Source organism: Ammospiza nelsoni, chromosome 4 (genome assembly GCF_027579445.1).
Source record: "Ammospiza nelsoni isolate bAmmNel1 chromosome 4, bAmmNel1.pri, whole genome shotgun sequence".
NCBI lineage: Eukaryota > Metazoa > Chordata > Aves > Passeriformes > Passerellidae > Ammospiza > Ammospiza nelsoni.
In genome coordinates, this window is record NC_080636.1 from 64,862,748 (window position 1) to 64,885,347 (window position 22,600).

General features: G+C 44.4%; 1 protein-coding gene across 1 annotated transcript in view; it reads left to right on the forward strand.

Annotated features, from left to right (window-relative positions):
- The first annotated feature begins 21,202 nt into the window (after positions 1 to 21,202).
- Positions 21,203 to 22,600, forward strand: part of COL25A1 (collagen type XXV alpha 1 chain) — a 282,176-nt gene continuing 280,778 nt past the window's right edge. Inside the window, 2 exon segments of the mRNA XM_059470580.1 lie at positions 21,203 to 21,697; positions 22,252 to 22,321. Coding sequence (XP_059326563.1) covers positions 21,323 to 21,697; positions 22,252 to 22,321 — 445 coding nt within the window. The 5' untranslated portion in view covers positions 21,203 to 21,322.

Consider the following 22,600-nt stretch of genomic DNA (forward strand, 5'->3'; position numbering starts at 1 on the left):
AGCCCTTTGTGGCTGGCTTGGTTAGAGCTGTTTGAGAAACACAAAGTCTTTATGCACTCTAAGCATGAACTCACTGATTCCCATATTCCAAGAGTGCAACGTGCTCAGGGGACCATATGGAACCGTGCCTGATCAGAGCTGATATGATTTAATTGCTCATTTTATAATAAACTCAAAAATTCCAAGTTGTCCAGACTCCTTTGGCTGGATATAAAGCTCATCATTGTAGCCCAGAAATGCTGTAAACTTCCCTTTAGCACCTGCTCTGCCTCACTGCTGGCTTTGATGCTGTTGCTCAGGCTTGTTGCCTGGTGGTTGCATGGTAAGCTGCTTGGGACAGGATTGATGTCCTTTATACTTCATCAGGGGCTGGGAGAATGGGGACCCCTATCCTGTCACACGGGGCACAGCCGCGGCACAAGTGATGGTGACGGTGATTACAGCTGACAACTGAAATAAACGGAGCTCTGCAGACCTTGTCCACTTCAGCTGCATTAACATTGAAGGGCACAGAATACAGCCCATGTTGAAAGCTAGGATGAAACTGGTAGTGTTACAGTGGTGTTTTCCCTCCCCTTTTCACAACCAGATTACACACCTTATTAAGAACATTTTCCTGCATGGTTTGTGTTATTCCTTTGCCCTCAATGGTGAAGGAATGCAAGTGCAAGCCTTTTCTACAGCTTTTCTACAGCTTTTCTACACTTTCTGTCTTTCTCCCTTGCTAGAGTGTGTGGGACTCAATGCCTAATCCATACAATTTCTAGGGCATGCTACTTGAAGAGAATACACCATTCTTAATAGAGGACATCACCAAAACGCTTGAACAATGCCCCATTGTGAGGGTGGAGAGAGGTTGTTGGTGGTTCAGCTCCAAGCCTTGAATTCCCTCTGCTAACCCTGCAACTGACCCTCGGGAACCTTTTCGCCTTTCCTGCTTCCCCTGTCTTTTCCTGAAGAGTCTTTGTTGCCTTTCTGTTAAAAAGGGTCCTTGGTGTACTCATTTGCATGGTTTGATTATTAGCACTTCTAGCTCACAGATAATCAACAGTCAGGGAATTGCTTGAGTTCCAGAAATAAAAAATAAAGGTCAGGAGATGTTAAATATTGTATTTAAGGATGTGCTTTGCAGAAGAGAAAGAAGACTGTTCCCATCTGCTCCCAGCTTCTGCACTGAACCTCTTTCAAAAACAGAGTTATTAATTCAGTAAGTGGGAAATTCTCCTCAAAATCCTCTCTGAAAGCTTGATGAGGTGTATGCCCACTTCCCTGTAACTCAGGCAGGATTCTAACTTTTATCACGAGGCCGTCATAAATAATGGATTTTAGGGTAAGTTGGAATCATTGCTAGGAAGTCTTACTGCTCCCCAACCACAGATGGACACCTTGTACTGATTTCCTTGCTGAAAACATTCATAAATGTAGATTTTGGCTTCCTACCCAGGGCTTTGAAGAAACTGCTCTTATAAAATCTCTCCTCTCCTCACTGAGAGGTTTTTTCCCCTTCCAAAGCTACCGGTGTCTCGATGCAAGTAAGTTTAGCCAGGATGTTTCTCAGAGCATATATTTTGAAGAGGGTGTAGCTACTTCTCACTTTTGACCCTGCAAGCCTGCACTCAGGCACTAAGATGACAAGCTTACTCAAATACTCAAATGCAGCTTTTAAATATCCAAGTGAAAAGTGTGTGTGTGATGATGGTTCCGAGTTTCTGGTTAGGTCAAGTAGGTAAGATTTATGATGGTCTTCAGTTTTAATTTCCAGGTTTCAAGTAAACACTTATTACTAGTTTTGTAAACAATGTGATGAATAAATGTGTTTCTGAGCTTCAGCAACTTTAACTTCTTTGATAATATTGGCTTTTAATTAATTAATTTATTTTAAAAATAAGTATAAGCAGATTAACTACTGCCAGTGTGAATGTTTGGATTTATTGATTTGACAGTTTAACATTGACCTCCTGTCTTGGTCAATATTTGCCTAGGAGGTTATTAAATCTTAGTGTCTTTTACAAATGTCAGTATATATATGGTAACTAGAGCAGAAGAAAATTGCAATGCTAGAAGTTTTATTAACCGATAATGAAAGTTTGGTAAAACTAATTATTTTCAGGTTAAAGTCAAATTAATCAAACCACTGGGCTGCTTTTTTAAGAGTGGTCAAGTATCTTGACCTGCAATTTAGAGATGCTTAGTTTCAATTTATCTGAGTTTAATAAAGGAAAGCATGGGGTGGGGGGAGAAGAACCCACCAAGACGTTTGATTTATAGTGGAATAAAACATTTTGTTTAACCACAGATTAATATATTTGTTTGGATGTGGAAGAAAAGCCAACTGAAGGAACAAAAAGAAAACCACAACTCTTTTCCTTTCACTTCAGCTAACAAACAGAAAAAGTAATGTTCTGAGCAGTGCTTGTTATTGCATTTGCTATATTTCACTGGACATATCAGGAAATTTCTCTTCATTATGGCAGTCTAATTTAGATTTTAGGAAAACAGGGGCGAAAAAAGACAGACAAACATTTATCTCCAGGGAGGAAACAACTGATTCAGCTGCAGCCAGCTGTTACCATACATTTAGCAGAGTACATTCCTCCAGGGCTCCCACACTGCTGACCTATAAAAGGTGAGTGCAAGTAGCTTCTCAAGGCTTCTCAAGGTGTTATCTTTCCAGGCTAGACACAAGACTGTTAACAACATGAAAAAGGGAAATAGTTTCCCTTTTTCTCATTGCTGGAGGACTTGTTTTCCTCCTTCTAACAGGTTTCTCACAGCTCTGTCACTTAATAATAAAAGGAGATGGCACCGGTCCCCATCAAACATTCTTCCCATTTCTCTGGCCATAGGTATTTAACAAAAAGGAATGTTCCTCTAAAGTTTTGCCCAGCTCTTCTCTGAATTACTGCAGGATGGCTCATGCCATTCCACAGCTGTTGTCTTGTTTACATAGCATGGTTTAAATGGACATTACCATCATGGGACATACGGAGCATGGATGTTACATACTGCATTCTAGAATAAGGCTGGTTAAATCCCATTTTTATGGCTTGAGTTTTCAAGTCCCTGGGAGACTTTGCGGCAGGAGACTGACAGGAGGGACAGGTGTATCGTGGCTTCAGCCTGGTGACAGGTTTTCACATTCAGCTGCATTCTTCCAGCAGCAAAGGGCCGAGCAGCTGGCAGCCCCCAGGCCTCCTTGCCTCTGCAGGAATGCCTGTGGCAGGGGGAAGAATGTGCTGCTCCCTGCCCCACCACGCAGCCGCATTGCAGCACGGGCACGGCTGCTGATCCTGCTCCTCAGGTGAGGCCTCCCTGGGATGCAGCCTCTGTTACCCTTATTTGCCCTGGATGGGGGCTGGGGCTCCTTACCTGGAAAGATGCTGAGCATTTTTAGGCAGTGAGCAGATCTCATAACAAAGAATATGCAAAACCACGGCTTGCTGAAATCAGATCTCTTTTTGCAAACATTTTCAAGTTTGGAAATTGATTGAAAACTAGACATAGTTCATCATGTTTCCTTGTTTGCTTAAATGGAGATTTTACTAGGAATATTAATTCAATTACACAAGTTTTTGCAGGATACAGTGTGAAAAGGGTCCTCTGAAGCCTGTTCTGCTTGTGAGCAAGGTAAATCCAGTGAGATTCCTAGATCCTTCATGTGCCTACATTAGGAAGCTCTTTTGACGAATAGGTGTATAACACAACTGAGAAAGCCCAAAAACAAATAAAGAGTGGGCTTCTTTTGCATGGTATCTAAGAACAACTAGATATGAAGCAAAGGGCTAAATTACACTTTGTACTACATGGATATGCTATGGAGTAAAGTACATCCTCTCCACTCCCTCTCTCTCCCCCATGTTGCATCCCTCATGGTCTGCAGAAATGTTTCTTCACAGCTGAAGGGGAGGAGCTGGCACTGCTGGCCAGGTTGAGAAGTTTCTGTAGAAGCATAAAACTGGGGTCAGCAGGCTGGGCATATATACTGGCTACCCTGGCAGAGTGGGCATAGGGAAGGCTCCCTGCAAGGCTCTTCCCCCAGCTTTCACCCTGGCTGTGCCTCCCCCTTCTCTTGTGCACATTTGTGGTGCCATGGCAGCGGGCAGGATGAAGTACTGCACCAGATCCCTATCCTAACTATTCAGGCTATGAATCCAGCCACAGGAAAAATAGCCAAGGAAAAGCAGGAAGCAGTCAGCGTCTTTGGTTGTAAAAGAGGAATGGTGTGAGAATCAGGGTGAAGTCCCAGCCCCACACCCCATCACATCAGCTATAGCCGGCAGGCAAGCGCTCTGCGGAGCCTTTCCTTGCAAGATGTGTTGCAGGTATTTCTGCATCCAAGCTATTTCCTCTTTTTTGTTTTCGCCTTTGAAGGTCACTGTAAGGGTGAGCTGCGTCATTGCACAGCTCAGGAAAGGCAGGTGCTACAATTGCCTAGTCTGAAACACCAGGCAAGAGCATTAGCTCTTTTGCAAGGAGAGCAAGCATCTGGAATCTTTCTCCTTCCACAGTAATCCCATTTGCTGTGAAATGATTGAACTCAGATCCCCGAATTTTCCTTGAAGACTATCTACAAGTTCCAGCCAGCAGATCTGCAGCAATCTAGAGGGTAGGGGATATACCAATCCCCTTCATTTATGGCCACCTTCCTCCCACCCTCCTCCTAAATCATATTGTCTCCCTCCCAGTAGCAGCAGCAGCAGCGAGGGATGCATCCAGGCCGTGGCAGGGAGGACAAGGCGGGTGTGGAGCTGCAGTGTTGCCTGGTAACCTGGTAAGCACCTGCAGGGAGCACGGAGAGCCAGAGCTGGGGCCGTGGTGCCGCATCTCTCACACAAATGGGTGCAATGGGTGCCCCATCTCTCACACAAATGGGTGCAATGGGTGCTGCATCTCTCACACAAATGGGTGCAATGGGTGCTGCATCTCTCACACAAATGGGTGCAATGGGTGCCCCATCTCTCACACAAATGGGTGCAATGGGTGCCGCATCTCTCACACAAATGGGTGCAATGGGTGCTGCATCTCTCACACAAATGGGTGCAATGGGTGCCTCGCAGCTGGCCTGAACATCAGGAGTGCTCAATGTGCGCCCCTCCTGCACAGCAGCTTTGTGCTGGTCGCAGCATTTGAGAGGTTTGGCTCCTTTTCTCATCTCTGCAATCAATGTTGTGCCCTTCAAGCATGGCTTTGGAACAGTCCAAGTTCATAAGCACGATGTAAGCCTACTCTGCACAGATGGATAAGGATCTGACCCTCAACACCATGGCAGAAGGGCTCAATGGCACAAGAACTCATTTATTTATGAAAACATTCCTATTTGGTTATATTTATAATATAACTTTTTATGATGTTCTGAGAGTCTGTTATGTGATATACTTAAAATACATTTTGGGATTCTGACATATTTGGATTTGGTCAGATGTGGAGCTTGGCTCCAGATCAGAATCTCACTTACATTAAATCTAGTTGCGGTATGAAACCCTAGAACTAGGATTTGTATTCAAACTAAACAATACTAGGATCCTACAAGCAGTTCCTGTAAGAGCTCAGCTATATTTGGTGGCTACCTGAGCAGCTGAGGGCTTAAATAAAGCCTGTACTGCTTCTCAACTTTTACCAGCATGACCAGCAGTCTTGTTAGAAAGAAAAAAGAAATTAGGCTTAGTTTTGAAACCTAAATGAAAAATAGACTTCTCAAAAAAAAAAAAAAAAAAGGAAAATGTTAATTATTCTTTGTCAAATTATTTGTAATTATTCTTTCTAAGACTTTCCTTTCCCTATAATTTTCTTAGCAACGTATGAGCCAACAGCTTAAAGGGAAGAGGAAAGGTGACCAAAGCAATGTGAAATATCATATATTTGATGGTGTTGAACACTGATACCAAATTTGTAACTTTGCACATTACTGGCTTAAAACTCAGAAGGAAAATCCAAACCAGAATCAGAATGTAGCAGAACATTTACTTTGGCACACTGAACATGGAGGCACATATTTCTAACAGCTTGCAGAGGAAGAGTCACACCTTTAAAAAACAAAGTGAGGTGTTCACACCTCACTTGTGAAAACTGGACCTAAAAGTAACATAATGGTTTCACTACATTAAGCATTCTACAGGCACATGGAGCCACCAAGAATTTCTTAGTTCCTGGAAACTCCTACCTTTTTAAGACCTGTTCCTTGCCATGATCCCTGCAAAGATTCAGGTCAGGATCATGGGTGCTCCTGACACACTGTACAGGCTTCAGGGGCTTTCTCCCCAGTTTCATCCCATTTTGTTCCAGCAAGTAGGCACTCAGCCTTGTGCACCCAGACTGCCAGTGGAACACGGTAATAGAAGGTAATCAGGCAATTCACATGAAAAGCACACTCCTGGTCTGAGCTGGACCATTAATGTCTGCTCAGCCTGGTGGGGCAGCAGCTGCTGAGCACCTCTTACTGTCACTGTAGGCAGGGGTACAGCCCAAAGGTGCCCCTTTCTGTCTGTGCCTCTCTGTTGGTGATCTGCTAACACAGTAAAACCTTAATTGGTTCCTGCCTTCCCTCTCTGTGCTCAGCACCACTGTACATACTGACATGTTGGTGAAGCTCTGCACGTGCCTGTGAAGCACAGCAGGCAGCATGGAAATGCTCCGTGCTCTTTTTGACAATTATGCCATTTTATCTAGTAGTCCATTGGACAAAGGCTCCCCTGGATGTTGCAGATAATCCCCCAATATTCCAGCCTGGTAAATGAGGAGGAGTCATCTTGTTTCCTCCTGGTGCTGCACCCCAGAGTGTCTTCTTCCCAGTCTGAGCTCCTCACAATGGCCAGTAGGTCAGGCATGACAAGGCTCTGCATAATGTTCAGACAAACCCAACCCCTCTGCCTCCTGATGAGCAAGAGGTGCCTGCCTGCCTTAGTAAATGTGTTTGAGGTGTCAGCAGCAGTGAGAACAAACAGAAGGTAAATCACCTGTTTAGCCAATGGGAAGAATTCAAAAAGCACAAATGTGGCAGGTCTTCATTGAAAAGGGATGAGACTGTCTCTAAATCTTCAAAGCACATAAAACTAATTTATTTTCAAATTCACTAATGGTCTGAGACTCCAATACTCACATTTTCAAACTCTTCTGAGATCTGGAGAACAAGAACTTTTCTCATTCTTTCTCCCCTCTGAAGGAGCAGCCACCCATGGTGCTGTCTTGCAGAAAAGGACCAGAGGAAAGTGTTTCACTCTGAGACATTCCCAGATTTCTGGCTACACAGTCCTGCTCAAGAGCTGAAGAAAGCACACCCAGAAGAAAAATAAAGACATGAACAAAAGTCTAAAGAGGAAGCCCATGGCATGAGTGATTGTGTATTTTGACTTGAGGAGGCATAGCAGAGGCCAGGGACAAGTCAGCATGCTGGCATGAGGTGATGGCTCAGAAAGCCACTTCCAGAGTCAGTTTTTGGTGGGCTGCCACGCTGCATGGCTGAGGAGCTTGGGTGCTGCTGGGCCCTGCTTGCTGCAGAGGAGCTGCCTGCAGCAGAGCACCCAGGCAGGGCAGCCCTGCAGCACAGCCCTGCAGCTGCGCAGCCAATGTCAGCCAGAGCTCGCTCTTTGTTGGTGCTCACAAGGCCACTGTTAACAGAAGAGGGGAAAAATATATTAAAAAAAAATAGTAAAAAGCAAACATTAATGTAGTAATTTTCCTCTCAGCACTGGGACTATTACTGGTGTCCCTGTGTATGGCTCACACAGCCCCTTTATTTTGTACACCTTTGAAGTGCTGTCTTCAAAGATAAGGTCCATGTTCTCTCTCACCCTGCAGTGCTGTAACTTTTCCAGATGGAATGATACTTTATTAAGCACTCCTTCATTACCCTACCTGCAACTTCTCTCACCTGGGAAATAAAGGTTAATTGGCCATTGCAATTACTGATTCATATCACAGGCACATGAGATAGCAGGGATTAACTAACAATCATTGCAAAAAATGGCAATGACTATGCTAGAAATGCCTTGTAATCCTCACACAAAACTAGAAATTGTGAGCAGCATATTACCCAGGTAACTGTAAACTGTGCAGCCATCCTGACATTTCTGGAAGCTAGCTACATGCAACTAAAGAAGTCATATATGATAAATTGCAACATCCTCAAAATCTCAAGTGTTAAGTGCCTTCTTTCTAAGATTTCTAAGCTATGGTTCATAAATGCCCAGATTCTTTCCCTTTAAAACTACATTTCATGCAGGTGACCTATCTTCCTCCTCCTTGGTATTCTGTTCCACTTTGTTAGCAATTAGTACTGTAGAAAAGGCATCTTTAGTCCAGAGCAGATTTCCAACTCATTTAACAGTTCATTGTTGGATAATGGAAAAACAATTTAATCAAAGGCTGGAGCTAAATGGTTCATCTGAGTACAGAAATGCTGTTTATTATTTTGGAGCTGTGTAGAAATGGCACTTGATGGCTCATGCTACCATTTCAAGAAGGAAACAGAACATGAAACTGGGTATTAACCCCTCATTCTGCCTGCCACAAGCAGCATCCCTGCCCATGGGCTGAGACTGAACTTCACAGGAAAACACTTCCTTTCCCAAAAGGACCCACATGAAGCCATCTCCTCCAGCAGGGCTGCCCAACCCTACAGCCCACAGCACTTTTCCATCAATGCTAGAGCTGTAACTTGTGAAGTACTTAAGGATTAAAGACACTGTGGAAAAAAAAAAAAGGGTAGTATTTTTCAAGCTCAAAGAAGGCTAATAAATAAATGAATCTTTATGGGAGTCTTAGAACATCATATGGCTTCAGGCAAGTACATGTTCCTTTTCAGATCAAAACAGAGGGGAAGCATTTTTGGTCTCTGATGAAAATGGGTTTGGAGAGGAAGCAAACGGCATCTCTTAAATGGAAGTGAAAAAGAAAACAGCACAAAGAGCCATATGCCTGGCATCCTTGAGGGTCCTCAAGAGAGGAGGGAGGAAGTCGTGTTAGAAGAGTGAGATGTGGTCTACCCTTGTTTAGACAGGGAAATAAGCAAATAGCTTCAAGAGGTAAAAAATGCCAAAGAAATAAAATAGGTGTATTAAAAGAGGTGTTAAAGAAGATTATTTTCCCTCAATACATTCCCTGAAATCCTATTTAATATTAATGGGACTTGAATATGCAGCGCATGGGGAAAGAACAGTGATCTTTGTGGCATTAAATAAGATCCTACAAAATTCACATCAGCACAAGAGGTAGACAAAACAAGTTGCTTAAATGCTAAAAAAAATGCAGACTTCAGATGCACAGAATAAGCCATTGGGAAAACAAAATAAGATCAATAAAACAGAGGAAATAAAGAGTTGATGTGAGAGTCATACCCTAAATTCAGGTAACTTCTTTGCCTTTGGCAGATCTTATTGTTCTGTGGCGATGCCATTATGTGGCCCACAAGGAGCTCCTGCCAACAGATAGCTGTGAACACTTATCCCTTTCCATCAGCATATTGCTGTTTTATACAGCCACCATCACAGTAAGTCAAGACACAGCACTGCGAACATTTGTACTGAGCTACAATCCTCAAAGTGTCCAGGAAGATGTAACAGGTCTGTCTGCAATGGGGGTTTGGCAGTAGAGCTCCGCACAGGCCTACAGAGCTTGGATGGGGCAGCATGGCAGCTGCAGTTGGAAGGGGGACAAACTGCTGGGAAGAAGGATGCTGTCTCTGAGCTAAGGGGAAGATGAGACAAGCCATTAATTGGGGGAGGATCACAGGAGCCACAAGAGAAAACAGTGAAGGTGTGACATAAACACAGAGGGTGATTTTGATGGGTCCCAGCTCCTGGCTGTAATAGATCAGTACATGTTAGCATCAAATCTGGAACAAGAAACATTCAGGCAGACTCCTTTGAAGGGCTGATTGCATCAACGAGCTGTGATTCAAAAGGGTATGAATGGCAGCAGCAGTAAGGCTGCCCACAGCTTATCTGCATTTCTTTGTCAATATATCTTTTCAAATGTGCTTCTAGTAAAAAAAAAAAAGAACTAAAAACAAAACCCAAACAAACCAGCCTTCAGACGAAGGCACTAGCCAGCATGCAGCTCCTCTGAAAAGCAGAGCAGGAGTTTGATTATGGTTGTGTGTTGAGGAGCAACTAGACTGCAGCACAGCTGCAGCCTAACCCTAACCCTAACCAAGAGGCTGCAAAGACCCTTGGACTCTCATATTGGTCCAAGAAACTTTACGTCACAGTTGTAGCTCATGAAGTTTTACTGCTGATTTATGGTATGGTTTCAGAACTCTTCACTCTTTTACAAGTGCATGGGACTTTTCCTAAAAATATGGATTGAGAAGAAGGCTTTGGAGTGTTTTTTACACATTGTAATCACATAGAGGCATGCTATCACTTGCAAAAAAACCAAAAAATATTCCCTCTTTCTACGAGTGTATATATATTCATCTATATCCCCCATTTTATTTTAAGCATATGGGCTGGTATTCCTGTGGGTAAACCACCTAAAAATTAGTTCCAGAACAGACACATTAATGGAGACTCAAATAACTAAAATGTAAAGTACAGCTGAGGAAACCTTGGCAGCAAAATATTCGAGCATCGCCAGAAAAAGTAGATTCCTACTTTACAGCCAAATTTCATTACCTTTTAATGACCAATACTACCAGTTTGCTTTGGTCTTAGAAACATTAAAGAATTTCTTATGTTCTGGAGATTAGGGTATCATTGCTTGCAGTTGTAACACGTAGGAGTGTGATGCTGTGAGACTTCACTGGTTGAGCTGGGGTCAGCTGAGCCCGAAGCCCGGCTGGGGCATTTCCCAGATGCTCCTGGGTGGCTGCAATGGGTCTGTCAGGGGCAGCACAGCCTGCCAGCACTGCTCCCGTGGGAACTGCTGCCACCATGCTGCTTCCAGCTCTCCCCACGTGGCACAGGGCTGACAGGTGCTCTCTCACAGCCATTAAAGATTCCAGGAGGCATTTTATAGCTGAGTGAGCTGTGGGATGCCTGTTTGCCGGTTTCCTGCAGGAAGCTGCTCTGATGCTGGATTTTATATTCATCACAAAGTTCATTGGAAAAGGTATCTTCACTTCCTTTCTGATCTTTTTGCAAAGCATCTGCTATGTTTCATGCAGGCTACAGCTGATTTCTTTGGAAGGGAGTGATTCCTACATAGGATTTACACATGACAGCAGCAGGCAGAGAGAGCATTGAGAGGCAGGCTTAATCCTCAGCTGTGCTCCAGCTGATATCAAAGAACTTTTATATTTAATAAATCTCAAGCACTTAAAATCACAGAGGAGAGACAAGTACAGAAAAATACAGCAGAACCAATGTATCCTCAAGGGCAAGATGAAATGGAAAATTAAGAGCCCAAGATTTCTTAAATCAGTAGAAGTCCACATACAATAAAAATGAAGAATTATACACAAATCATCCTGCTGTTTCAGGGGGATAGTTTATCTAAATATGATGTCAGGCAAAAACCACTGGAGTGCTGATGTTGAGTAGGTATGTGTCAGAAAGCAGACATACAAGTAAATACCCTGGGAGAGGACTTGTCCCCAAGCCTTTTTTCCCTCTCTTTGATTCAGGAGACTGAACCCCAAAAATAATAGATCTTTCTCCAGAGAGCCTTTCTGTGCTCTGCTACTCTGCTCACCCACCTGGCCCTCCACATCAAGCAGAAAATACTTCAGTTGCAGTGATCAAAACATTCCCTTTCCTGCCTCACTGGAGGAATGCTAGTCCCAAAGCCCACTGGGGTTGTTTCTGTCCCTCTAACACAAGGACGGTTTTAATTTTGGACTTATGCTGTTATTAACCAGAAACATCAGAAAGACACGTTTTCAGAGGTTTTAACCAACCCAGAACAAAGCTCTCAGCTGGAAGACACTCTTTCTTAAGTCCGTATAACACTTTTTTGCTACAAGAAATTCATGGCACTGTGTGCAGGGAAATCTCTGCCCACATGTGAGAGGCACCATCTTCATCTTAAGATCTGCTGAGCCAAATCAAGATGTCTTCATCATGTCCTCCAGTTAGCTGGTAAAATACAAGTTTTAAAGTTACTATATCTGCTCACAGTCCCTGTATATATGAATATCAAGTCTTTTGTGTTGCCATCATAGATCTTTTATGCCCCTCTGCTTTTTCATCCATCTATGCTCACCATCAAAGCCTGTCCATTCTCTTCTCTTGGCCCTACTTCTGCTCCATCAAGAAACAGCCTTTAGGAGCATTGTCCTTAACAATAAAAGGCTGTAGTAAATTTTGTTTCTTCATATTTCCCTCATTGTTGCTTTCTGCAATGCTAATGTAGGGTTACCCCTCTCCTCCAGCTTTCTCCTCTCTCAGCCCTCACCAGTACTCACATTTGCTGTTGATCTCGTATGAGCAGTTGCCAATGTATTTCTGCTCACCTATGAAGGCAGGGTCTCAGAACTCCCTGAGAGACTGAGACAGAGAGAGCATTTAACTTACATGTAACTTTCAGTTGACTGCTTTTGACAGTGCAGTCTTGGAAAGTTAGAGGAGCAGGAAAGTTGATGTTGACATCTAAACAGACATCTATAATGCAGCAGTGCAGCTTTCTGGAAAGCGTACATGTGGAGGGCTCTGGGTGAGAAAGAAGCATAGCAGGGCTGTGGAAAATGGAAGCCCTGAAGAAGAGCTCCAGGACTGAGGAGCATGAGTTATACCTAGGATGGTAAATTGAGACATTACCTAATAGTCCCTCTCTCCCTTATGACTAGGTTAGACCTCCATAGCCAGAATTATCATCAAAGACTTAAATTCTTGTACAGGCACAGAAAACAGGGAAGACAAAGTAGTTTTACTTTACCTTTGGCATAAAAATAATACAAGTAGTGTAAAGAAAATGACAGCTACAAGAAGTCTATGACAGCAATTTGAGGAATCTATGCCCCTGAATGATTCAGTGAAGGCTCTGGCAGCTGGCGGCCTGATGGAGCTGAGATGATGCAGACACAAGGCTGGGACCTGTAATCCCAAGCAGCCGGGCGATTTTATTGGGCTTATTCTTGTGAAATCTACAGGAGATCTATGGATTCTTTAGCTGATAGTATCTCCTGACTGGCCTCCTTTATCTCTCTACTCACAGCAAGGAAAAATGTCCTAAATGTTTGTGATAAGGTTTCAGACACTTTTCTGACCACCAGCTTAATTGTTTAACTCTGCAGCTCTCAGAGGCTGTGCTCAGATATCCCAGATCTGTAATTTTCATAATAACTTAAATTTTGTCTAGATATGACGGCTATCTTACCCCAGCCTCCTTCTCTGATAATTTCACATGGAAGAGATCACAGTGCTGTTCATAGATGGAAAGACATGAGAAAGAGACTTCTAACACTGATTTTTGGAATCAGCCTCAATGGCTGACCATCCCATTCCCTACAAAACACCCTTTAAAGTTTTTTACAATTTTGTAGTCTTCAAGGAATTGAGATTTTTTCTCCCCTCCTTTCTTTCTGTAGAGAGAAAGAGAAGCCTAGAGAGTCATCAAGCCAGGAGCTCTGGAAAGCCTGCTGACCATCTTCTTGTGCTCCCACTCTGCAGAATGGCAGATTGAAGCTCATTGCAAAGAGAGGGAAAGTGGGTGATCTGGCAGCTGGGAGTTTGGTGGTGATAAAAGGTGTGAAAAAACTAGGATGTGACTACAAAACCTCTGAAAAATAAGTGAAATCCATGATAGACACTTCTTTTACACCTCATAGTAGTAACCCTGTTGTGTAGGTTTTGTCATGAATTTGCAGGCATCTTTAGATTTACTTCGTTCTGATCCAGAGAAGATAAGCAGTTATTTTGCAGATGTTAATAAGCCTTTAAGATAAGGATTTTCTGTTTGTTTGCTTGCTTGTTTGCTTGTTGGTTTTGTGTTTGGTTTTTTCCCTCCCATGATGCAGTTGGGCATTTTTTTCTTACCAGGAAAGGAGATACTATATACAACTGATCTCAGCATGATCAGGAAAGAAAGGTTTTTGTTTGGCAATTTTGCATGAGTAAGCAACAATTTTCCAGCAAACTTTATGTCCTTCAAAAGTGCATTAAAATCTTCATCTGATAATGGCAGAGCGTTTTGAAAATATACTTGAATAATTGTGGAGGGGACCACCATTGATGGTGGAGGGGACCACCATTGATGGAATTTGTCAAATTAGGGATTAGCTCTGAAAAAAGTAAAAAAATTGTGATTTATGTTGATCCAAGTTTGATCTGTTTGAATTTCTTGTGTTTTATCCAGAATCTATCTTCTGACTGAATTCTGTTTGTCCTCAGAAGAGTAGGATAAATTTGCCTGAGATAAGTCATCCTTTATTTAAAAACCTGTATCAACATTTCATTGAATTCTACAACACAGGAAACCAAATCTGAAATTAAAATTATTTTTCAGACTTCCCTTTCATCATACAACAGCTTTGAGAGTTATGACAAGGAATTTGTGCTTAGAGAACTGAATTTTTCACAATTTGCTGAATGATATGATTTTTTTTTCCTGCGATCTGACCTTCTGGGGAGGTAGTAGTGAGCATGTAGACATTTGTTCCCAGATCTCACTGAAATAACGAGAGATTCAACAATCAATTAGAAAAGACGGATCTTATGAGCCCGCCACTGCCTTCTTCAGGCCTAGCAACATAAAACAGAAACCTCCAGAAGTGTCATGGACATTCTGGTAGGGATTTTAATTTGATAACATCATAGTATTTTGGTTAAAGAGAGAGAAGGACATGGCCCTGAGCAGAATTGAGGATGACAGTGTAAAATGATGCACTGATTGTCAGATATGCAGTTCTTATAAGAAGAAATTTTATTCCAGGTAAATTATTCAGAATATACTAATTCCAAATTGTGTGGGGAGGGGAGGGGGAAATCACCAGACTTTATCTGTCTTTAAGTCACTTGGAGGACACCATTCACTGAACCAAGGAAGATTTCCTGCTGGAACAACCTCCTACAACCCTCTTAAAATCTCTTTAGACCTTCTTCCTTCTGTCTTCTGCTTTTTCTTATTCCTACTTGCATGTTTCACAATAGTCTTGTCCATCTTTGTCCCAAGTCTGTAGATTTTAGAAGCTTTCACCTGTTTCAGGTATGTAAATCATTGACAGTACTTATAGAAATGTTAATTTATCTGCATTATAATGGTTCTATATTTGCCAGTATCCTGCAGGAACTTTACATTTCTTGTAGCTGTGTTGGGGCATAAAAATGTACTCAGAGTTACTGCTGCCTTTTTCAGAGGTGGTTTCCACTGAGATCTCTCAGCAGTTTACTCTTTAATGTAATAATTTCTTGGAGAAAAAAAAAACTCAACAAGCTCTTCTTAAATGTAACTGCTTCTGCATACAAGCAATTTGGAACTAACAAGGTGAAGAGAATTTCTCTGCTGTATAATTAGCTTTTTGTGTTGGATTTATCTTGTCTCTAGTGTTGGCATTTTACACCCTCCAAATACTCCAGCACATGTGAAAGTTTACTTCCATGACTAATCCTATTGATTTGGATCAGACTACAGACATGAGTGAAGTTATGTGTTAATATAGGACTTTGCAGGCTCAGAAACTCTTAGTTGAAACTTTGTCCTCCCAGCCTTTCACCATGACCCAGGAATTCCAGTGGTGTTCATTCATACACAAATAAACAGATCAGGGAACCAAGGGATATTAATTGGCCTGGAGCCAGGGCAAGGAGGTCTCTTTTTTTTTTTTTTTTTTGTCTGTCTGAGGTTCTCAGGTCTGGTCTCCTTGTCCCTGTTTCTATGATGGCTCTGCATTCACTAAAATTCTTGCCAGAGCTTCCCAAGAATCAGCTGCATTTTAAAGCAAGTATTTGAATCTATGAAAAATGTAAGACAGTTGATTTATCTGTTATGAAGTGTTTTCTAATACATTCATGTGAATTTTAGTAAAGAATGACATACAGGGTTTGAATTTTGTCTTGAATCAGTTTGTAGGTCTAGGAGAGCTGGTTTCATCATGTTGAAAAAGGAAATGCTGTGAAATATATTAAAATCCAGATGTAAGGTTTTGGGGTTTTTTCCTTATTTTTTTATTTTTAATATCAGGTTTGCCAAAATACCAGTAAGGTTATGAAACTAATAAACTAAATCCTATGCTCATGTGACTCAATTGCCTCTAGTCAGAAGATAAGTCTGACTTAAAAATCCAAATATATGAAGTGTTTGTACAGTAGATGTGAAATGAGTATATCTAAGTATTAAATCACGAGCAAGTGTTATCCATCTGCTAAGTATATTAATGTACTGCATCATGTACACTGTAATGTGCTTATATTAAATTTAAAGTGACAGAAGGCAATCAATTTGGATATTTGAAAGTGAAAGGCTTTTCCAACTTTCTTCCCAAAACAGTGAAGTAAGTTGTTTTTCTGGTGATTCTGAGCTATCTTGGCAGATATTATGAGCAGGTCGATGAGAAATACCGTACTACCATATCTGCCAGGGAGCTAAGAAGTGAGAGAAGTGCTGGATTCTGCCTCCACCTTGCATTTTCCCTATATAGGTATACAAAAGTTGAGTTAAATCTCATTTAGGGTGCATGATGCACTCCAATTTGAAGGCAGGAGAGAGCAGGAGAGAAATGAATGGAGGAAGAAGCAGAATGCAGATACAATTTGGCTCCACACAGAATGAATAATATATAAGCTCAGTTTGAAAGCGGGAACCTCTGCAGAAGAAGGGTTTGCATAACCATTATTAACCATTTGAGCGTTTATCTTTGTGTGTGTTGCCTCAGCTCTAACTCAAGATCCTAGACTCCAGTCCCTATTTGTATTTACTCCCTGCCTTCTGCCTTTCCTGATCATATGTGCAATATATATCACAAATTGAACATGGCTTGTTGTTTCAGCAGATGAATGCTTGTTTTTCACACATCTGTTTTAGTCACAAATTTATGTTGTATCTGGTAAAGAAATCCAGTAATGGACTGTGGATTGGTCAGCCAGAATACATCATGCTGTAGACATAAAAATATGGAAAGAACTCCAGACACTAGTCCTGTCTGGTGGAAAACTGTTATCTGCAAACACCATCCACGTCTTCAAACACAGACCCATGAAATGCAAACAGTAGCATCTCGTGTCAATACCTTTGGCTTGGCCATACACAAGATCTGCTGAAACGTGGCCTTTAGAGATTTGAATCTTCAAAGTCAGCCTCTTGGTGGGAAGTGGGGCTGCCTTAGGTCTTTGTGCATGAGCTCTTCAAGCAGACCTTACTTAAAACTCTCCTCCTTTTGCTGCTGTTTGAGTTGGAGTGCTGCAGATTTGCCATTTCTTTCACTGCACCTGTATGTGTTAATGGTATACAAAATTATTCCAGGTGTACTCAAAATACCAGGTGTACAGGTATTAATTTCAAGCTGCTGTATTCTGGCTATCAGATACAAAATAGGCTTTTAAAGAATTTAAAGTTTTTTGTAACTTAAACTTGCATGGTATACCTTAAATGTCTGAGATAAGGTTCTTGGCAGCAAGCAGTTAAATTACTGCTTGCCCATGTGAAGTGCAGTCTGGTTTACTCCTGGAATAGAAGTTTAACTCGTTAGGCCAAGTGACTCCCTCTAATTCAAGACCTATAAATCTTCACCAATAAAAAAGGTTAAAAATACAGTGGCTTTTTTTAAGATAGAGAGGGGAAAAAAAAAAGAAACCGTGTTCTTTCATTGCATGGGTAGCATTCTCAAAAGTGCTACAGCAATCTGGTTTTAATCTTAGTTATGATCCTAAGTAGATGCCTTCTTGACTCTGGCATCATCATGGCTGCAAAATAAGAAGCAGGCTCACTGGCACTGAGCATATGCATGTCCTGGATTCGCTCTGCCTCCCGCTTGTGGAAAGCTGGCAAAAGCAGCAAACAATGTGCCTTAACACTTTTTTCCTCTGGTTGATTGTGTTTAGATGGGACAAGCACATTGCAAAGCTGCTGCTTGTCCACTTGATGGTATCAAGTAACTGAGCATGGGAGGGTATGGCTGCTTTAATGCTCTCAACTCGGGCAGACGTGATCAGAGATTTTTATAACAGGTAAAACATCTGTGTTATGTTCTTCGCCTACACAAACAACTCCTGTGCTAGATTTAATCAGACTGTGCATAATATAGCTTGCTGCTTGGATTCTGCAGTCCAGTCCAGTCTGTTCTGGACCAACCTTGCCGTGAAGTGGATAAATAATGACTCCATCAGGAAAATTACCATGGTTCTGCTGCAAGCAGAGGACACTGCTAATTTGCATTTTCAAAAACTCTTTTATCTATTTCTAGGTGAAAACACATTAGGGAAAAAAAGCTATGGGAAATAATTTGTTCTTTAACTCTGCCATTATCAAGTAATTTCTAAGTATTTAAACAAACTTTTAGCTGACATCTTTCTGAGAACCAAGCTTTAGCAAAAGGAAAAATGCAACTTTAAGCTGGGGCAAGGAGGAAGACTTGATACTGGTCTTTCTCCTCTCACTCTTCTTCATCATGTTTCTCCTTGTCCGAGGATATATTTGAGCAAACCCATGTACACATGAGCATGAGCCTCATCTCTTTTCAGAGCTGAGACCAGGCAGGGCTAGCTTTTCTCCCAGTTGTGTAGAAGTATAGCTAGCCATTGTGAGAAAGAGCATGGAAACAATTTCTTGGGTATTTTAGAGTTCTGCTTTCCCGGCTTGGACTTTGATTCTAGTTTGGCAGATTTTTCTATTTGTCCCTGACAGAAAAAAGACAGGTTTCCCATCATACCCTTTCAGAATAAAAAAACATCTAGCATGGCATTGCTATTCAGTAGGAAAAGGGCTTTGCACTGTAACCCATAGAAACATGGTAATCTGGCTCATTTGGCAACCTTTTTGATGGCAAGTACGTGCAAATCTAAGGTAACAAGGGACTTTCTGTGTCAGGCTATTAAATTTCAGATGTAGAATATGCCTTGCCTGAAGAGAACGGATGGCATGATGCTGGGACAGAAAGATGTTTGGGCAGAAATATTGCATCATTTGGCCAAGCAAAACATTGAGCCATGTCACACTGGCCTATGGGTACGTGGTTGTCTGTGCCCCGTGTGGAGGATATCCGTACCTGCCCTGAAATAAGAAGAGCTGATCCCAGGAGGAGATGTCACCGTGGCCCCGATGAGCAGCGCCCAGCTGCACACCACAAGTGAGGCAGGGCAGCTGTGAGGCAGCGGCGGGCTGTGGGCAGCCATCCTGCTCCCCACGGCGCCTCACTGACCCCCTGCAGAAAATGGCAATCGTGTCCCGAGGGTTTGCAGGGTTCCTTTGCTGGATGTCACCACGAGCAGGGTGAGTAATGGCGCTGGCTACTAACATCAGGGGGTAATGTGAGGCGCTGGAGCAGGCGCCAATGGCTCCCAGCACCTCGTGTGCTGCCAGCCGCTCTGTACGAGCCTGGGCACTGCTCAGACCATACTCGGGGAGCCCATGCTGAGCGCCAAATAAGAGCATGTCGCTAGTACTTATTTTCTGCTGCCAGTTTATTAATTCCAAATACTATTTCAACTTCTTATTGCCGACAGATAGTCTGTGAGCAAGTCCTTGTTTTGAAAAGTGCAGTTGTTATTCCCACATCCTGACCATAAGGTATGTGCTGCTTGGTGGAATTTGTTTGTAAACTCTCCCTTGCAACCCTCAACTGCTTATTGTGAAGAAACTATCACCTAGGGCTATGTAATCATGGTTTCTTCTCTCTCACTAGAGTACACAAAACTTTTTGTTTAGAAAGAAGAGACAAATGATGAAGAATAAATGACTAGCTATGAACTTCTGGTACACTTCATTAAAAGTCTAAGTAATTAGACTGAAACCCTCAGAGCTTTTTGGATACATGTTTTCATGGCAGTTGTGACTGCTTGAATACTTGGGAAACAATAGGTAATAAAACTGCACAAATATGATTCCATAAGGAAATTTGATCCACAGTATAAACCAACACTCTTGGTCGTGTCTGAGAAGCGCCATAGTTGGACAAATCTCTTTTTCATCACATATCTTTTAAGTAGTCAGTATTCACATAAATAAACACCAAACTGGGTGAGCTATGTGTTCTTTCAACATCTGGTCCTGCTTTAAGAAGTTTCTCTGGTTCAAAAAGTGTATCCAATACAAGAAATGTCACACAAAAGTGCCTTATAGGAGATGTACTGCAGTAATGCCCAGGTGAGAACCAAACTGCAGCAGGTCAATGAAGCATTTGGACAGTAAGAGGCAGAAAGGAAAGGACCAGAAACCACCAAGCTTCCCATCAGTTCTTTGGACGTTGATGCTCCTTTTCTAGTCAACCAAAGCAGGCACAATGAAAACTTCACAGTGTGTATGGAATAGCGAAGAAGCAACTTGATAAATAAACAAGCAGAAAGAAAACTGGCTAAAATTAAACCTTCATACAATAGGAGGTTAGTGCACGCTGCTTCTTTGGAAGTGAGCTCCCACGTCGCCTGCCTGCGAGGGTGAGTTACACACGTTTATCCTCCGCACTTTAAAAAAAGAACGGGACAACGGACCGCTCCCGTGCTTTATGCCCGCACCGTGGGCATGACAGCCCAGCCATAAACCGCCGTAAATTCCCTCGGTGTTCCGGAGCTGCCCTCGCCGCCCCCTCCCCGGTACCACCCGGCATGGGAGCCCCTCCCGGGGCCTCTGCGACCCTCGCCCTCCTAATTTGTGAGTCTGATGTCCAGCAGGCCGTGCATGCATTATGCAAAGAGAGCCCCCGCGGCCCGCAGGCCGCCCCTCCGCCTAGGTGAATAAATTATGCCGATGAGGGCGGGGATGCGGGGCAGCGCGGGCTGCCTGCCGCCTGCGGGCTTCCCCGCCTGGCGCGGCGCGGCTGCTGGGCGCCGGCAGGCAGGTGGAGCGGGAGCAACAAGTCCTCCGGCGGCGGCGGCAGCGGGGAGGGGAGCGGGAGGCGGAGGGGGGGCGCTTCCCGCCCCGCGCCTGAAAACCTCTCTGACAAGTGGCATAAGCACTCGCAGAGCACGCTGCTCCCTGCGAAGGGCGGCTGGAAGCCGGGGGGCACGCCTCGCACCCAGCCCCGCTGCCGGCCTGTGGCTCGCCGCCCCCGCCTCCCGCCACCGCCTCTGCCGCGGGGTGGGTCGCGACCCGCTGCCGGCGGTGCGCCGTGCGGTGCGGGCTGCGGAGCGCCGCCGCTTCGCCTTCAAAGTGTGTCAGCCGGCTGCGGGCTTTGCTTCTACTTGCCGCGGGTTTTCTTTTTTTCTTCTGTTAAATAACTGTTTTGCCGTTTTATTATTTATTTTTTTCCTACTTCGTTGCTGTTATTTTTGTTATCGTTGTTTGTAAACTAATTGCCTCCATGGGGGGCGGAGGAAAGGAAATCAAAGCTGCCGCAGCTGAAGGGTGTGCGAGCACGCTGGGGAAGAGCCGAAGAGCCGCAGGACAGGATGGCAGCGGGAAGCCCGGCCTCGGGAAGCCCGGCTGTGGCGGGGACCGCTGCCCGCGGCGGGCCGGGCCGGTCGGCTCCGCGCTGGCCGCGCTCCTCTCGGCGCTGGCCGCGGCCTCCTGCGTCTACCTGGGGGTGCGGACCAGCGACCTCCAGGCCAGGGTCGCGGCCATCGAAGGCGCCCGAGGGGGCTTCTCTGCCGCCGCCCCGCTCCCGCCGCTGCCCGGCGTTTCCTTGGAGCAGTTGAACGCGATGATGCAGGAGAAAGTGGAGCGACTTCTCGCCCAGGTGTGCGGGACGGGGGTGGCCGCTGCGTGCGGTGTGCGTGTGGGGGGCATGGGGGTTGCTCGGGGCGGCGGGCGGCCGAGGCCGTGAGGAGGGTGCCCGGGGCGAGCTGCTCGGGTGGGAGGTGGAGGGAGAAGCGGGAAAGTGAGCCCGGAACCCCGTGGGGCGGCGGGGCCGGGGGAGGAGCGGGCCGGGGGCGCCCCGGGCTGCTGGAGCGGCGGGATGGGGATCGGGGGTAGCCCTGCTGAGGCGCTTCTCTCATGGGTGACTCGCGGCCGTCCCTGCGCCTCTGCACCGCGCGTGTGGAGCCGGCGCCAAGAGCGGGGTCACTTGGGCGCGGAGCGAGAGCCCCCAGGTGTCGGGCTTGGCGGTGTCCCTGTGGGGTGCTGAGCTCACTGAGACACCTCAGGCCGAGTCCGAGCCCCGGAGCCGTCGCTGGTTGCGCAGCCCCGGGCATAGCGGTAAATTCCAGAGTGCGACCGCGGTCGGGAGCGCTGCCTGTGGCGGGCAAGCTCCTCGCCGAGTGCCCGCCCTCATGTTGCTTCTCTCGCCCCCAGAAATCCTACGAGCACTTGGCCAAAATACGAGTAGCGAGAGAAGCGGCTCCAGAGTGCAACTGCCCACCAGGTAACACACACAGCTCGGGAATCTCCTCTCGGAGGCTTGTAACTCTGGGCTGTTTGATATCCCATGTTTTTGAAATACACTAAATCAGGTCCAGGGAATGCCTCTTCAATCAACAGCTGTTCCTTGGGTGCAAAAGATGTAAAAATGCAGCGAAACCAGAAAATAACTGGTTGTCACTGTGGCTCTAGATTGGAATTAATGCTAATGAAAACCACTCATTAGGCTGGATGTTGCCAAACAAGAACACTTGTGAAGACGTTCATGATCCACTCTAACAGC